At 39.2% G+C, this 16725-nt stretch overlaps 1 protein-coding gene and 1 long non-coding RNA gene across 2 annotated transcripts; one reads left to right on the forward strand and one right to left on the reverse strand.

The window, feature by feature from the left end:
- The first annotated feature begins 6072 nt into the window (after positions 1 to 6072).
- On the forward strand, positions 6073 to 11903 carry LOC136237865 (uncharacterized). The gene is made up of 3 exons (XR_010692614.1): positions 6073 to 6306; positions 11083 to 11262; positions 11698 to 11903. It is a non-coding gene; the product is annotated as an uncharacterized lncRNA (long non-coding RNA).
- A 501-nt stretch (positions 11904 to 12404) lies between these two features.
- Positions 12405 to 15561, reverse strand: LOC136238696 (transmembrane emp24 domain-containing protein 7-like). The gene is made up of 2 exons (XM_066029253.1): positions 15328 to 15561; positions 12405 to 12965 (listed from the first exon to the last, which is right to left on the reverse strand). The coding sequence occupies exons 1-2, from the start codon at positions 15487 to 15489 to the stop codon at positions 12495 to 12497; spliced, it is 633 nt and encodes a 210-aa protein (XP_065885325.1). The 5' UTR covers positions 15490 to 15561; the 3' UTR covers positions 12405 to 12494.
- Between the last annotated feature and the right edge of the window lie 1164 nt (positions 15562 to 16725).

Below are 16725 nucleotides of genomic sequence, written 5' to 3' on the forward strand. Positions count from 1 at the left end.
ATATCAGGCGAGCTGGGTGGGAGGCGGGGGCCTGGGGGAAGGTGGGCAATATGGTGTTCAAAATTAAAAAGGAATTAATGCGTAGGCCTGGATGAATTAGGCCAAGTTTTGGGCCATTGAGGCCTCAAAATTGGCTAAAATGAAAGGAACTCACAGCAGAGGTACTTATTCAACACCACAGAGCTGTACAGCCACATACAGTTATCCCCAGGCTGACCATAGCTCCATTAAGGCCCCACACCGCGCGTACGATATCACCACTGGGCTTGGGAAAAGCAGTCAGCAAAACCAGACCACTCAAGTCTAGCTGATTTTGATTGTGGAATTAAATAGTTTATTCGTGTAGCTTTGTGTCCTGGGTGACTGAAAATCGAATTTGCTGACATGGGCGATAAGACCGCGGTTTTGTCAGACTGGGTCACCATAGATTTATAAATCTATGGGGTCACATATTATGAAATGTTGCTAGCTATTACATAACACTTTACTTTAGTAATGCATTCAGTATTCCCAACAATGGACGCACACTGACATGGTCACTTATCATAGATAATATAAGGGTAAGGTATATGGTCTTATACATATTATAATATCAGTTTTTTCTTTTGTTGGGATTCTTGGAACTAGAAATCTAATCACATTCCAGGATGTATCAACAGCTGATGTTTTGTGCTCTTCTATAGCTTTAGTCTGTGCAGTCCCATAAACGCCCATAAACAGCTATACAAAAGTGCATTACTAGCCTGTGATGCCCATGCATAATTGGATTATCTGGGTTGATCACTGCATGATAAACTACATCATCTGTTAAATCCTGTTTTGACTAGTAGAAATCATCTAGTTATGTCTCAGCTATATAGGGTAGTGATTACATCATGCATGCTAGCTGCAATCTTGACTAATAACTGTATTATATTTAATAGGTAATTCTAAGGGGAGATATTCCCCCTCCTGCTGAAGAATATTTTTTTTAGGGAAAAGTTGTAGTACAGATCGACATTTTATGTTTTCAGTATCAATTGTAAGTTTAAAGTAATAAATTTGCAAAAATCCTGCAGCTACTGGGGGTTGAACCCCCTAAAACTCTGCTTTATACTGTGTCCTCCCTGCTATGTCAGGTCTAGAATTGCCACTGTTATCTATTTACACCACCTGAATGACAAAGAAATGTAATAACAATGTGGTTGGTTTATATTTTAAAACAACCCCTAATGAAACACACAAAATCATGTTGCTTAAGTACTGGTTGAACATATAGAGATCTGGTGCAATATTTATATATCCTGTAGCAGTATTTAGTAGCAGTGTTTATAATGTAAAATGCTGTGATTTTGACAAATTTTGAGACAAACAGCATGCCATAGTATGGCTCCTCAGGCACTTGTAAGCTGTCTGTGGATCAAGTCACCACCTGGTCTGGATTTTTTTTTCTGTATTCAACAGTTTTTAGTAACATGTGTCTGACTCTCTGCTACACAGGTTTGTAATAGCCGGCTTCTTTGCAGGTCCCTAGTGGCTATGGTAATGACTAATTTTATTCGGTCGGTAAATGAATAATTGATTGGATATCCACAACTGATTTCATGTAGACCACCAAATTGTAGAACATAATGCCAACTCAGTAGACGATGAGTGTTATTGGATCATATTATTTTGATAGAGTTGACCAATCTTAACCATGCATGAAAGCAGTTAGTGGGGAATATTTTCATGAATAATTTTAGAATTGTTCAGTAGCCATGCAGTATTAACTATGCTCAATATACCATCACAAGCATGAAGAACTTTCTATACCCTTTAATTTAATTAAGTTTGATTGTTGCCAAAAAAATGAAGTCCGATGTTTCCAACCATCCTCCCCTATTTTTAGATAACATTCAAATTCCAGAAGTCAATTCAGTCAAAGTCCTTGGATCTACTTTTGACTCTTCTTTCACTTGGCAAAGGCATATAGACAATGTTTTGAGCTGTGGACGACAACGTTTAGGTCAGTTATATCACTGCCGATCATTTTTTGAATGTCAAGATATTTTCACACTCTATAAATCTTGGATCCATCCTATGCTAGAGTACGGTTCCATCTTGTGTTCAAGTACAGCTTTGTCTCATGTAAGTCGTTTGGACAGTCTCGTATTGAGAATATGTGCGGCTTTACGTTTCCCTCTTTGACTGACCGTCGCAATGCCTCCGGCTATCTTGGGTTTTATATGACATCTCCAGGGCGACGCAACCTTCAAACTTCCCGCCCATCATTTAAGACAACAACACACAGATTATCTAGTAGACTACACAGTTTTGATCCAGCCAGCCATCTTTGTTTTCAGAGCCCCTGTAATTTTCGAGCGTTGGATCACTTTCGCCATAGTTGGCAATTAATATTAGTAACTTTGTGGGACTCAATTCCAGCAGAGCTTCTGTTACAAGGTGACTGTAGGGGATGGAGAATTGTTTTAAAAGACATCCAGAGAACTATTATGATGTTATGATGTGGTGCATACAAACGTAAAAAAAAAAATAATAAAATCCTTTTGCAAATGACTTGAATGGCTTGTGTAGACAGATTGCATTTTTCTTTTGTGTGTGTGGGTAGGAAAACTTCACAAAAGAAAAAGTGGTCCAGCCATGTGAAACTACAACAGTATAGTTCAGTATACCACTCAGGTTATTACACAGACTAGCATAGTCAGGCATGCATGTCTGATACTATGCTGGCAGTAAGAAGGCATGTCTGTTTGGTTATTTCTGTATCTCACTAAATACATCCTCTTCATATCATCTTCCATAAATCTATTATGTGAAGATTGTGAACAGCTGTCTACAGCTGGATAAAAGTTACTGTCAGAGTGTTGTGGCATGCATATGTATGTAACCTTGTAAGCACCCAAATGGCACAACTACTATTACCCATGATATCAGCTCTTTGGCGTTGCACTATGAACTCGCATGCACATGCATAGTTATTCAAATACAATGTAGACATTTTGATTGACTATAAACTTTCTATATTGATAATTGTGCAAATCATTATTTACATCCACAAAGAATTCCAGTTAGCTATAGCCATATTGTTGAAGTCCAACTTCTCTAGTCACCGTGACCTTAATTGTGACCAAGATGCATGTCCTTATTAGAGAAGTTAGATTGGTCTAAATCTAGGAATTTACACTATACATGGGATTATGGAAAAGTATCCTCTTAATAATCAAGGTGTCTTGTTAAAGGATTCCACTCTATATTTTACTAGAGTCTTCCTAAGAACTATAGATATACAGTATCAATATATCTTGCCAAGTATTTGGTTTCACATTGCTGTGACTAGGTTGTGTAGCAGTCAATGGAACAGGGAGTATTGTGGTCTTGTATAGCTACTACTTGAATTACATGTAAGCTTTGGCCGGTTTGGCTAAAGCATTGTCAGTAGCTAGTAATGATCATTTAAATACAGCCCAGCAGAGTTTACTATAACTGACCAGCTAGCCAACTGTATTACAAGATGACAGAGTTTAGGAAGTAGAAGACATAGTAATAGTATAGTCCAGTGTGTAGGGCATTGACTTGGTAATACCGGGACAGATTCAGAAGAGGTGCACACTGGCACAGGAGGATCTGAATATGCAGCCTCCCAAAGGCTGTAGACATTACCATTGGCCATCTGAGTGGTCATAGGATCAGTGCCAGTTATGATTCTCCTGAGTGGCTTATGACTCAAGCATGTGTAAACAGTAATGTATCAGGATGCAATAGACGGTTATGGCGGCTTAGCTTAATTTACAGTAGGGTGTCATAGGCATAACTACTAGTTTTGTTAATGGAATGATCATTTGGATTATTCTTTCAGTACAGTGCCGCATGTGATATAGCTGAGTATTTGATTATTCTATTATAGAGTATCTTGATCTTGTATGAACATGTGAAGTGTTTACTTTCTTAGGAAAAGAGGAGTGGTACATATCTCCAGCTTGTGCATATCTCCTTTTGGCTGGTAATATTCATGCAGTTGAAGAATGTGGATAGCTAAGATCACTAATCCACTAGGCCGGAAAAAAACCCATACACATTGAATAACAGCCCCATATATTACATATAAATAGAATCACAACAACTGTAAGCCAACCCAACACAATAAACATGATGATATTTGATACAGCTGAGGAGGTCGATAATGTGTCATAACACTATTATGTGAGATTATGCAACCCGGCAAGCATTGTTCCAGGTTTATAAACAGCCAGGAATATGCATGCTGTACGGGCTTGAAATGTTGAGCCCTGGGATTCAACAATGTATTTTTGAGATCACGAGATGAATGACCACATGTGAACAACCTCTGGAGATATTAACCGCCAAATTATAATGGCTTCAGTATTTTGAGCAGCTAGCTATAAGCTCATCATGCACATGCTGGCTGTCAAGTATTTAGCTAACATTGTCAGAGTTAACAAACACCATTGTATTGTTCCTGAGTGTATATGCTTTGCACCTATATAGTTACAGCTTTGATATATCCATGCTATGCGCACATGTCGGCAGCTCTGTGATAAGAATAAATCAAATACGCAGTGGTAGCAACAACATTTAACACTGCTGCTCTGTTGGCTATGGTGGGGAGACAGTGTGACATGCTGTTTACCTCTATTAGCTATCAGGGAATTCAGCACTGATGATCACTGCAGCCCGGCACTGAGCATAGCTAAAATACCTGCATTAGTTTCCGAAGCATTTCTGATGGCCTATAGCTAGCTAGCTAACTAATGCACCTATCAATGTATTACCCCACTACCCATCGGGCATATATGGGGCTATAGTGGGGATTTGACACAGCCAAATACCAAATACCCCATAGTAGGGCAAACCTATCATGTCAAATCCCCACCGTTGGCCCCAGTTGCAACGCGGGATTTGACATATAGCGAAGAAAGTTGCATGTGGGAGCTTAATTAAAGATTGTCAAATGCCCCATAGTGCATGGGGCAGCAGTTTCGTGTCAATTCCCCCTGTAAAGCCCCACTTACACCCGAGGGGGGGTGGGGTGGGGCAATACATTGGTAGGTGCATACTAGTACGCTTGTCGTTAACTACATGGCCCCGGAATGAGATGCTGCGGGCGCCAGCTAAACTTTTGTGTTATTTGTTTTGTTTTTTTTGTTTTTTAATGTTATTTAAACAGGGAGACAGCATCAGCAAAAGCTGTTTTTCAGCTGTGCCCTGTTAGTCCGCTTACAGAGATGGGGTGCGTTTAGGGACTTCATTGCTGCTGAAGCATGTCATAATGTGGCCATTGAACCAGTGCTGCAACCCCTGTCTGGTGAGTCCTTTCGCTATGCCACAGCTAATGTGGAGGATGAGGCACGTTTAGATGTAAGTGCACATGGTTTTTGGGGAAGTCGTCATCAGAAGGCTTTCTTTGATGTTAGAATTTTCAATCCAACTGCTCCCAGTTATCGAAACACAGCGGTTTCTTCCTTGTACAGAAGGTTTGAAAGAGATAAACAAAGGATGTATGAACAGAGAATAAGAGATGTTGAAATGGGCTCATTCACTCCATTGGTTTTCTCATCAGAGATAGTAGAGGTTACATAGTCTCTACTATCTATGGTTTTCTCCACTTTTGGAGGAATGGGTAGTGCAGCTACAGAGTTGCTTATAAGCGTCTAGCTTCTATGCTATCTACTCAATGGGGTCAATCTTACAGCAGTGTTGTATCATGGATTAGATGTTCCACCAGCTTGTCTTTGCTCAGGTCAGCAGTGACCTGCTTGCGTGGAGCAAGGTCACACCGTGGCAGCCCTGTGACTATTGGAGCACTTGACCTTGCTATTTCGGAAGGCCAAGTGTTGCCATCTCATTGATTTTTTGAGTTTACAGTTTTTTTGTTTTTTTTTGTCCAGCACTTTTACCATCTGGTGCTGGGGGTGGTGGCAAGGGGTGCAGGCACCCCGGGGAAATAAAAAAAAAAAAAAATTAAAAAAGAGATGGGGTGCGTGGGCGGATGGGGAAGAGACTAATTACCATAAAGCGGGTTATTGTTGCGAGGTCCAAATTTTTGTGAAACAACTGAATTTCTGCGATTGAGGTATTTCTGCGAGCAGAAACTTTTTGCGTTCGTTTCGCAAAAATTGTACCTCGCGTACAGTATTGCGGCAACTCCAAATAATGCTCACACTAGGTTTACAGCGCAACACACAGCAAGCGAATCTTGGAAAATATGGTTGGAAAGAAGGTTTGTCACTCAGGCTGTTCTAGGAAAGAAGGACCTGGGAAAAGACGAAGGATTAGACAGTACCACTGAAAAAAGACACAGCCGGGGTACTTATTGATTTGTGTGTTGTACCATAGATACTAGACTTATAATAGGGATTGGCAACGGAGGCGTAAACAGAAGTTTCGCTTTTCCGTAATACTGTTAGGAAATTTCAAGTCACTATCGCGGATTGCACATCCGTGGTCACCAATTCTATGGTATTACGGCTTGATGTAAATGGGCCAATGAGAGCGAAATTTGAATGGAAGTTCTCACATTTGATTGGCTATTTGGTTGAATCCAAAAAAAAATTATGACCGGATGTGTCAACCAAAAAAAAATTTATGCATTTACATCAAGCCGCATCATGTTAAGTTAGTAACGGTTACTAGACACCATGTTTTTGAGGCAAAAATCAATGGGACCCATGCGAGAAAATGAAACTTTTTGCAATTTTGCGCAATTGAAGAAAGACTTGGGGGGGAATCACTACACCGATTGAGTTACTTATAGTAATAACCAATTGAAGAGCAGGAATAAAGGAGACTGGGTTAATTCAGTGGTACAAGCCAGCGAGCAGCTGGAGTTTAATGGCCCTGTTTCTTCCAGCTACAAAGCGGTATTACTAAGCAATGAACAACATAACAAATGCACCACAACTTTCTGATCTTCACTAGCGTTCTTCGGCTTGTAACTCACTCTTGCTTCATGCATTCACGAAGATAACCTGTAATTATACGGAAAATATTTAGTGTGACGTCAAACGGATAAGCCTTATACTACTGAGAATGTTTCATGTGTTTCCACGAAGATTTAGTCTTTAAAGGTACGTAGCTCCATTAGGGATTCTTGCTAGCATGCATGATGGAATTTCATTACGGAAGTGAAACCTGCCTTGCATCTTTATGCAGTGCAGTGAAAATACCTTGCGTCTTTATCTCTCGCATTGCAACAGTGAGAAGACTAGACTAATAGATGAGAGTTAAGTAGCTGAGATTAATAACTTTCTCTTGCCATCTTTCTGATGGCGGATCTGGGACGGAACAATTTTCCCTCTCCCACATTGTATCTGGACAAAAGTATGCCGAGAAGCTGTAGCTAATCTGCTAAAGCATGAATTTAACTATAGGACATCCTCACATTTCTCTGTGGCTTACCTGTACAGAATCACAAGTTATTCACACTTCAAGCACTGACTTTTCTATTAGAGTTATTGACTGCTTTATTAGAGTATATCTGAACCTTTGAAGTCAGCATTGATGATTACACTCCATCAGTTTAGACCACTCAAGTTCAAATGAGGTACTGTAGTGGGCTGGGTGTGCCCCTCTTCTTACAGCTCCTGGACTCTAGTAAGAGTAAGACCTATTATGTACACCAGACCGTAAACTGAATTTGAAGTCAGTGAAGCATCATCCTTGGTCTCAACAATGAGGGACATCCCATATCCATGAGGCAGTACTGTCACACAGGATCAAACATAGCACAGTTTATACACCCTATGCAACTTTGATTCATGTGCCACACAACTCAAAGTTACAAATAACAACACCTTGCCAGGCTATTATTTACATGTCATATGAAACTACATGATGTAAACATTGCAAATCTGACTAGCAGGTTGGTTCTTGCTCTACTCTTGCATGGGCCTGTTGCAGCTTGTCTTGTGTTATACTTCTGACTCAATCTAGTCTGCTAGCAAGTCTGTTGGTTCTGCAACTGCTCACTCAGATGCTAACAGCTTACCTAGCATTACAATAAATCAAAAATCAAATTAAGACTACTACATAAACACACCACAAATAAATCATTTCTCCTGCCAGACATTTTAAGTGGGCAGCAGGAAAGACTCCTGGTCTCTGTTGCACAGTTTTTCCCAAAATACAATAAATTACGTCATCATATTTTTTGCACTAAAAGTGACAAATTTACATATGCGTAGTGAACCAGATTCAACTCTGTATTGGGGAAGTCAAGAACCTAAGTCCACGGCACTTTCAAAGTTCAGCAAAAAAAAAAAAAAAAAAAGGCTGTAATCCACACTCAACCATTTGCTGTGCAAAGAATGTGAACTATACAATGTGTAGAGTTAGCCCTGTCAACACTGCAGCTGTGGTCATGAAATATGGAGAACAGTGACCAGGTGATTTACTTGCAGTCCCCAAACAAAATGTCTGGCACGTAAGACTAATACCAAAGGAGATCAGATACCTTTGTGCAATATGTTAGATTGCTTACTGAGGTAGTTGGTAAAAGTTATGTGCATAATTATATTCATGAAGAGGGTAATTTGTTTGAAACAAGTTCGAAAAACATGACCCTCATGTCACTCATTGTTTTCTCATTGCCACACCTATGTGTTGGTAATGCAGCACACACACAAAAAGTACACACAAAAACACACTTTTATACTACAAAGTCACACTCACACACACACATACACGCGCGCATGCACACGCACACTAAAGCAAAGCTTTTGGTAATAGTATAGCAGCCACGTACACACACATTAAAGCAAAGCTTTCAGCAATAGCATCAAAAAACGTAATTCCAAAAACCCAGTTTGAGACCTTTGCCAAGACACACTATGCCAAGACTATACATGTGAAATTTTCTGTTGCTCATTTTAAACTCTGCCTACATGAAAGTAACAGGAAGGATTCATAAACTAGATATGGAGTGACAGTCTCCAAAGTTAACATTTGTACTGAACCATGGAAACTCTTCAGCCAGTACTTCATGAAGCTCAGTAAAACTATACAAACTTGTACAAATATTGCTCTGAAATACCCTGTAAATAAGCATTACCCTTCAAACAACGCCCCTATTGTTAGAAATTTTGATCCATTAACACTTCCAAGGTCACAATTCGAGGGTGGGAAATGTTAACACCGTTTAGGAACGTTGTGTCACTTCAAAAAAAACTACACAACGGTAAATAGCATTGAACTCCACAGTAAACAACAAAATGACAGCTTGCTAAAACACACAAATAAGAAACTTACCCATCCAATCTACTTCATATAGCCATAGCCTCAGCCTTAACACACGAAGAATACGTGCACTGCACGCCTGCTTGAGTGCCTGTCACTCAAAGGCTCCAACATCTTTTACTTCACCAGCGAAACAGCGAAACGTGCATTAATTTACAAAAATAATAATTTTATAGTGCGTTGCCAATCCCTATTAATTAAATGTGCTCCCTTGGTCTGATGTAATCACTTTTGGCAACCCAAACTGCATAAACAATTTAAATAACACATCACAAACTGTAGAAGCTTCTTTGTCACTACAAGCAAATGCTTGGGTAAATAATCCAATTCTGTTAAAATGTATTGATTCCCTTGTCGGGATTTGTATTTAAGAGGTCAAATAAAGTCAATGCTGAGGTGATGCCATGTTGACACAACAGGAACAGGTGGAGCTCCTGTATCCATTTTCTTTGTCATCCTCTGACATATCTCACATTCCTTAACTAGAGCATATACATCTCTTGCTACTCCTGACCACATCTAACATTCAGTAACACGAGCTAATGTTCGCTTTGATCCTGATGTAGCATCTTGATGACATCCTTGTAAGATTCATAGTTGCTCAGTTAGATCTAATATGTATCTCACCCTTGTATTGTCTTTCTTCATATACAGAAGTTCGCCATCCTGCAGTAGAAACTTCTTAGCTTTTCGTCGAATTGATCTCTTGTAGTTCTTTGAGCAATCATTTCTATATCTATTTTCTTGCAAATAGAGTATGCATCATCCAGGCAGGAGCTGCTCCTGATGCTGACTTTTTTCCACAGTTTCATTTAAAGAGCCTGACATCATAGATATGGGCTATTCACTCATTCTAAAGCTAGCTATACACTCAGAACGTCAAGCAGATCACCTATAAGCTATAACTTGAACTTTAACTACTGCCAGAGCAGTAACCTTGAGAGATTTAAATGTTTTTAAAAAACTCTGCCACTTTTCAAAAATCTCTGAGTATATGCTTCAAAAGGATCTCTCACCATTGGCTTCTCGAATAAAAATCTTCCTGGTGATAATCAAAAATCTCTCAGAAAATATATCTGCACATGCGCAACTTTATACCGGAAGTGAAACAAAGAGACCAATTAGTTACGCAGACAGCTATCTAGCTTGATAGATAGTCTAAAGCATTCCTGGCTGCTATAGCTCTTGAAAAAGAGAAATTTAGGTTAGTCAATCTGCTGGACTAACAATGTGTAGCTAGTTTTAATTTTGTTTGTTGTGTGAGTGGGTTGGGGGACCGTTTGTGGCAGGGAGGACCAACTGCGGCAACATTATATGGTCCAGCCAGACTGTGATTGGTCCGGCTGGATCACCTATGGCGTGACAGACCTGGACTCAAGGGCAGCTTCAGGATTTTTGGTGACTGGTTTCTGATCAACAACATAGTTAGACTTTTGGTGAAGGCCAAAAAAAGGTCACTGCATGCTCAAAGTACATAAATAGTGTGGAGTCAGCAGTGTATGATGTAGCTCAGTATACATTTATTAGATAACGAAACTCGTACATCTTCTTTCCAACAATCTTATTTTAAGCACAGGGCTAATTATGAAGACAGATCAGGCGTGAGAACTAAGCTGAAAGAGTGAGAAACAGAGGGTAAGGCATGAGATTACTGCCAAAGAGTGAGATTCACGTCTAATGCGTGAGAGTTGGCATGTGTGGGTAGGTTCACTTATCACTACGATGTAGTACTGTCTTGTCTAATGAACTACTTGTTCTGTTATCTATAGTAAAAGGAGTCAAACTTTCAGCCTTTTGTAATGAATAGTCGCACTTGTTACATAATGTGATATTATTTTATTGCTACAGGCCACTGGAACACAAAAGGTGTTGATTACTTCAAAATTTTGAGCCAACCCAAATGATGCAGTCTGAGATAACACATCAATTTTCAAGAGTCATTGATATCAAGTCATGATGTTGCCATGGCGTTTTACAGGTTACTATCGGATGCAGAGTTACTTTTTGTGAAGGCAGGACAGCCCACAAGTGAGTATTCCCATATTGTTGTGAGGGTTAGGCTTCCTCAAAATGTGTACATACTGAATGACGAGTGCTGCTGGAACATTTGCCCTGAACGTATTTTTAAGACTGTGAAATTGTCCTTTTATAGGCTGGGACTGTTAGGTAAACATAAATCCTGCACTAAAATCTTTAGTCTAGGATAGTGAACCATTTGTGAACTGGATGGTTGTCTAAATGAGATGTTTTAATAAAATACATCTACTACTACTAATGCATGGCTGGAGGTTTCAATATACAACTTTTACAGGTATTAAATAACCTGCTAATTGTACCCCTGAAATTTCTGTGCAGTGAAACCTCATGAAGACAAAAGTATTTGATGTGCACACTCATGGCTTCTCAGCTCCACCAACATAACACACATTAAACATCTATTGATGCTGTATGCTTACATTACAGAGGGGCCAGGCATGGGTTGAAGCAAACAGGGAAACTATGATGACTGGAAGAGCAAGAGAAACAACTGGAGTATAATAATTGACCACAGATGAGTGAAACACAGTAACAATGGATGGATAAGATCAATGGGAGGCTAGCGCGTCTCCTTAAATGCCTTGGAACAGTGACCTCTCACAAACACGTACTAAATTGTTAGAAATAGAAAATGTACTCATGTCTGTGGTCTATCAAAGATTTACCTACATCAATTATTTGCAAATTAATTACTCATTGGTTGTTGTTTGTGTCACTGTACACATGTAAACTTCGATGTACCATATAGCTTGGGGGGGGGGGGATATTTGCAGATTGGCAGCTGTCCATGAAAATTTTACCCCTCAAAATTCAGAACTCAGGCATTGCTTAAGTATTGTAAACACATAAAAGATTCTGAAGAAGTGAAAATCCCTCCTCCAAGTTCTGGATGGTGGTGATCCACCAAATTTATCCTCAAAAATAACCCGCTATATGGTACATATTCCAACAATACACACACAGCATAACCACATACTTACTATACACATACAATGCTTCAAACAACACACAACTTATTTAAAGACACAGACAGACACACAAAATGAACTGGCCAGCCAATCATGTATAAGAGTTGCGGTATAAACATATCACATCGCTGACTACATAATCTTTATCCCTGTGTTGCCACACACTTCATGTACACAGTGTTAATACGATTATTACTACATAATATACATACACAGTGAATTAGAAATTAAGCCTATTAAAGTTGACACTATTTCTCAAATGGTTGTACGTTTCTCTGCAAAGAATCTCCTAAGAATCAGTACCTGTCCAACAGCTACCACAACTAAAGCTATTGCTTCAGCTAAAGACCAATACAGTACTCGTTCATTCATTTTCTCGGCTTGATCTCTGCCAATAGCCTCCCTTAATCTGTGATGTGTCTGATAATCGGACACAAGTTTTAGTGATTCATGAATAGAAACTGCAGATGTTTCTAACTGAGTTAGTGCTGTGTGGTGTGCCCCTGCGTCAGCAGTTAGAGGTGGTTCTTCGCCAACTATGAAATCAAAATAAATCATCTTGTGAGAGAACGATGAGAATTCGTTGCTGAAGCAGAAGTAAAACTCTCCTGCCACCTGAGTGGTGAACTCATGTGAATCATACTGTTTTCTCTGTTCTTGATAGAGCACACCATGACCCGGTGATATTAGCTTGACATCAACATCATAGTTACCACCTTGAATAACCTGTGAGATGATAATGAAACTGCTAACATAACACACAGACACAATGTTCACTACACACAATACACATACATTAACTATCAGCAGTAATTCATACCATTATTGATTTCATACCATTATTGATTTGAAACACAATGTAGTGAGATGATATGGAAAATTAAGCGTGGGTTACAAGGCAAAGTTGAGTAGTACTTTTATTGGTCTTGATAGTTCAGCCATAAATAATGTAATCAACAGAGTTAATAAAATGTGACCAGATCTGCAAAAACCAGCATAATGGTGCAAGCCTAAATTTTAGTATAGGCCATTGATTGCAATGGGTAAAATATTAATTTGTGTAAGTGAAAAAAAAAATTTAAATTCTTTTTTTTTTGTGAAGAAAGGGTCTAATGATAAAAACCTGGATATCATCTTATTCGCCTACTCAAGGGGAGTTTGTTTTGTAGCAGTAGACTAAAGGATACGTGAGGTATGGGCATTTGCATCATGTCAAAGCAATCGTATGCGATCAATTTTCACTGGTTTCGTTTCTGTATGTAGTGAAGAAAGGTGAAAGAAGGAAAAACTTACCAAGTAATGGACTCCCCTATTCATGGCGAACATGATGGTGTAACTGCATTGCATTTGTAAGTTACAGCTGTTTTTTTTAGGTTCCTGTAATTTATTTTCCCAATACTTGCTGTACAAATCGATCTTTCTGTTGTTGCTTTCTGGGCTGGAACTCCAAAAGTTGTTGGCATACAAAATATTCAATAATAAAGAATTTGAAAAATGTACTATTATACCGGGTTTTCACAGATCCGGTCACAAATGCTTATAAAAGTGTAATAATGAACTCCAGCTCCTCTTCTTTGAAGTGCAATGGACTTAATCTTTTCAATTTCACGGGGCACATTTTAAAATGTCACACACATAATTTACAACCTAGAGTTAATATGAGAGAGGAGAGTGTCTAATTAATGCTATTATAGTTCTGTAACAAATGATTGTGTGAAAGTTTAACAGCTTCCTTTCCATACTGTAGTAAATTTTGGCATTTAACCACAAAGATCAGGAGAATGTATGTTCAAACATATCAAGCCAACTAGAGCAGTACTGTTGTATTAAAGAGCATGGCTGATAACTTTGACAATAACTATAACAAATGCGTCTGAAGAACTAATAACAGAAGGCGAAGAAGTAACACTCCAAATTTCAACTGTGTCACCATGTTAACAAACAAAACCAGCCTTCAAGCATGCTGTATAGCTAAAGGGTTACTGTCCATTGTACATCCTTGCTCAATCGCCAGTTCAGTAGCCTTCGAACATTCATCACTGTATAGCTAAATTAATTTAAATTACAGTAAGGAAATTAACAGAAAGAAGCCATTTAACTTCCGCATAATTGTTTCTTACAGGACTATATGGCATCAGACACTCTCCACTCATATTAATAAGTCTTGGTACAACCACACTTTATTTTCCATACAGCACAATTACTACTTTATGGGAAGCACACTTCAGCACCCTATCATATAGTGAACAAGTGTCCCCAAACAATACAGTTTTTCTACAAGGGCAGGGTCACAACAAAACAGAATGTTCAGGACCCACCTGTGTAATTTGTGTACAGTGAATGAAAACAAACAGATTATTTGGGTATGGACTAAAACACAGTACTTGTAAAGAGACGTGAATGTGTGTGTGTGTGTGTGCGCTCACACGTCCGTATGTATGTATATTACATATAGCACAATTATTACATTTGCAGGGCAAATGCTTGTTTCAAAACTTTTATGCACTTCAAAGTAACATCCTGACTCTTAATATACTAAATCCTTGTGTATATCGTCTAATAAAAACTGTACTCAAACATTATGTTATGCAATATCTAAAAGTAATTTACATGCACCATATACAGGCAAAAGTGACTACAACAGAAATAACATAATAAGAACAACTCCAATACTTTCAGACTAATTGTAGTAATAAAAGTTATAGTAGAACATGCTAACAACTCACAAGTAAGTACATCGACCTCCTTGTCAGCATGTTCTAAGTACATGTATGTTGAAATTTCTGAGTGAAATAGATGAGAAGTGTGTAAGAAAATAGGTACTAACTAGCATCACTTTCCCACTTTGAGCACAGTGGCAGCATTCCCATCCATCCTGTGAAATTTTTTTTTGGCTTGCTGATTTTCAATTGATCAATAACCACAGGGGAGACCACAAGTCAGTACTATATACTACATATTTCCACACAATAGCTGTGCATTAATTGGAATTAACACAATGGGTCTTGGTATAAAGGATCTATGGTTTAAGTAATCTCATCGTGAAAAGCGCACATAAATTACATACGAATGCTTGTATATAACATACCTGAAACTCAAAGATGACATTAACGTCTTTGTCTATTTCCTCGTAGAAACATTGTTCTTCACGATCAGGGAGCTCGAACGTTAGTTCAGTAGAACCACTTAATCTAGTAAATACACCTAGCAGAATCAGCGATAAACAGAGCGCTTCTAGTAGCCGTATCATCGCTGCATAAAATTTTGAAGTGGGACAAAGGACAGTCGATACTCTCAAACGATTTTCGATCAAAATTTAGCGGTCTATCTGACCCACGACATAGTCTCGTGCCCATGGGGCTCGCGCTAATGGCAGCCCGGCTGGGCTTCTTGCCTCTTGAATCAAACGCCACACTACTTTGGTTTAACGCCGTGCTCGTCTTAGTCTCGCGTAACCAGACCCTTTTTTGTGTGTATGTGTGTGTGTGGGGGCGGGAAAGACCCCGCCCCCACACAAAGGAAAGAAAAGGGCCTGGCTACGCGAGACTACGTACGTAGTATATAATATCTATGGCGAGACTAACCTCGTCTCAAGCTAAAGTTTGAGCACGCCTTACGCTCTTATCACACCGTTAGCAGTGGCTGCTAGGGAAGTACAGAAGGCGACCACAAAAAATAGTCCTGTGCTGGTGTGTTACCAGTTGTTCAAGAACCCCAAATATCTGCCATGTTATCATTCCTATTGTGAAGAGTGTCTGGATAAGATGGTGGTACAATCCAAGATCACATGTCCCGAGTGTAGACAAGAAGCCAAAATTCCTTCAGGTGGAGTGAAGGAGTTACTGGCACTAATTTCCTCATCAATCGTAACTGATTTTGAAGCGTAAAGTGGATGGCGAAAAAGTGAGGTGTGACAATTGTGACGAAGATGACTTTTTGTCCAGATTGCAACATGTTCTTCTGTAGCCTTTGTAAGCAAACATGCCGGCTAAAGTGTCTCGCGGTCATGGCATAGTCCCGTTAACTGAACTGAGATCCAATAAAGATGTCATACAACCCAAGGTGAAGGCGAAGGTCCCACTGTGCAAGAAACATGAGATAGAGTTGATGTTCTACTGTGACACATGTGAGGAGCTGGTGTGTATGTATTGTACAGTAAGGATCATGCTGGACATGAACATGACACTGTGAAACTAATGGCAAGCAAGCACCGAGATGAACTTCAGAAAATCTGCACTGCTCCAGTTGAAAAAATGATGGTAGTGATTCGGGAAAAAATTGAAGAGTCCAAGAAGAAGAACAGAGAATATGTGATGAAGTCAAAAGGAACATTGATCAACATTGTGAGGAAATAATTCAGAAACTATTGAACCTAAAAGACCAGTTGAAGCAACAAGTGCAAAATGCAATATATCAGAATGAGAAGGCACTAGTAGCTAAATTAGAAACTGCAAAGTGTCTGCAAGCTGAGGTGTTAAGCATGAAG

The sequence above is a fragment of the Dysidea avara genome, chromosome 11 (genome assembly GCF_963678975.1).
Source record: "Dysidea avara chromosome 11, odDysAvar1.4, whole genome shotgun sequence".
Lineage (NCBI taxonomy): Eukaryota > Metazoa > Porifera > Demospongiae > Dictyoceratida > Dysideidae > Dysidea > Dysidea avara.

Excerpts from the sequence above, each read along its gene's own strand:
- LOC136238696 (XM_066029253.1), bottom strand. The coding sequence starts at position 15,489 with ATGATACGGCTACTAGAAGCGCTCTGTTTATCGCTGATTCTGCTAGGT. Across the intron at positions 12,966-15,327 it reads ATGTCATCTTTGAGTTTCAG|GTTATTCAAGGTGGTAACTA; the intron begins GTATGTTATATA and ends ATCATCTCACAG.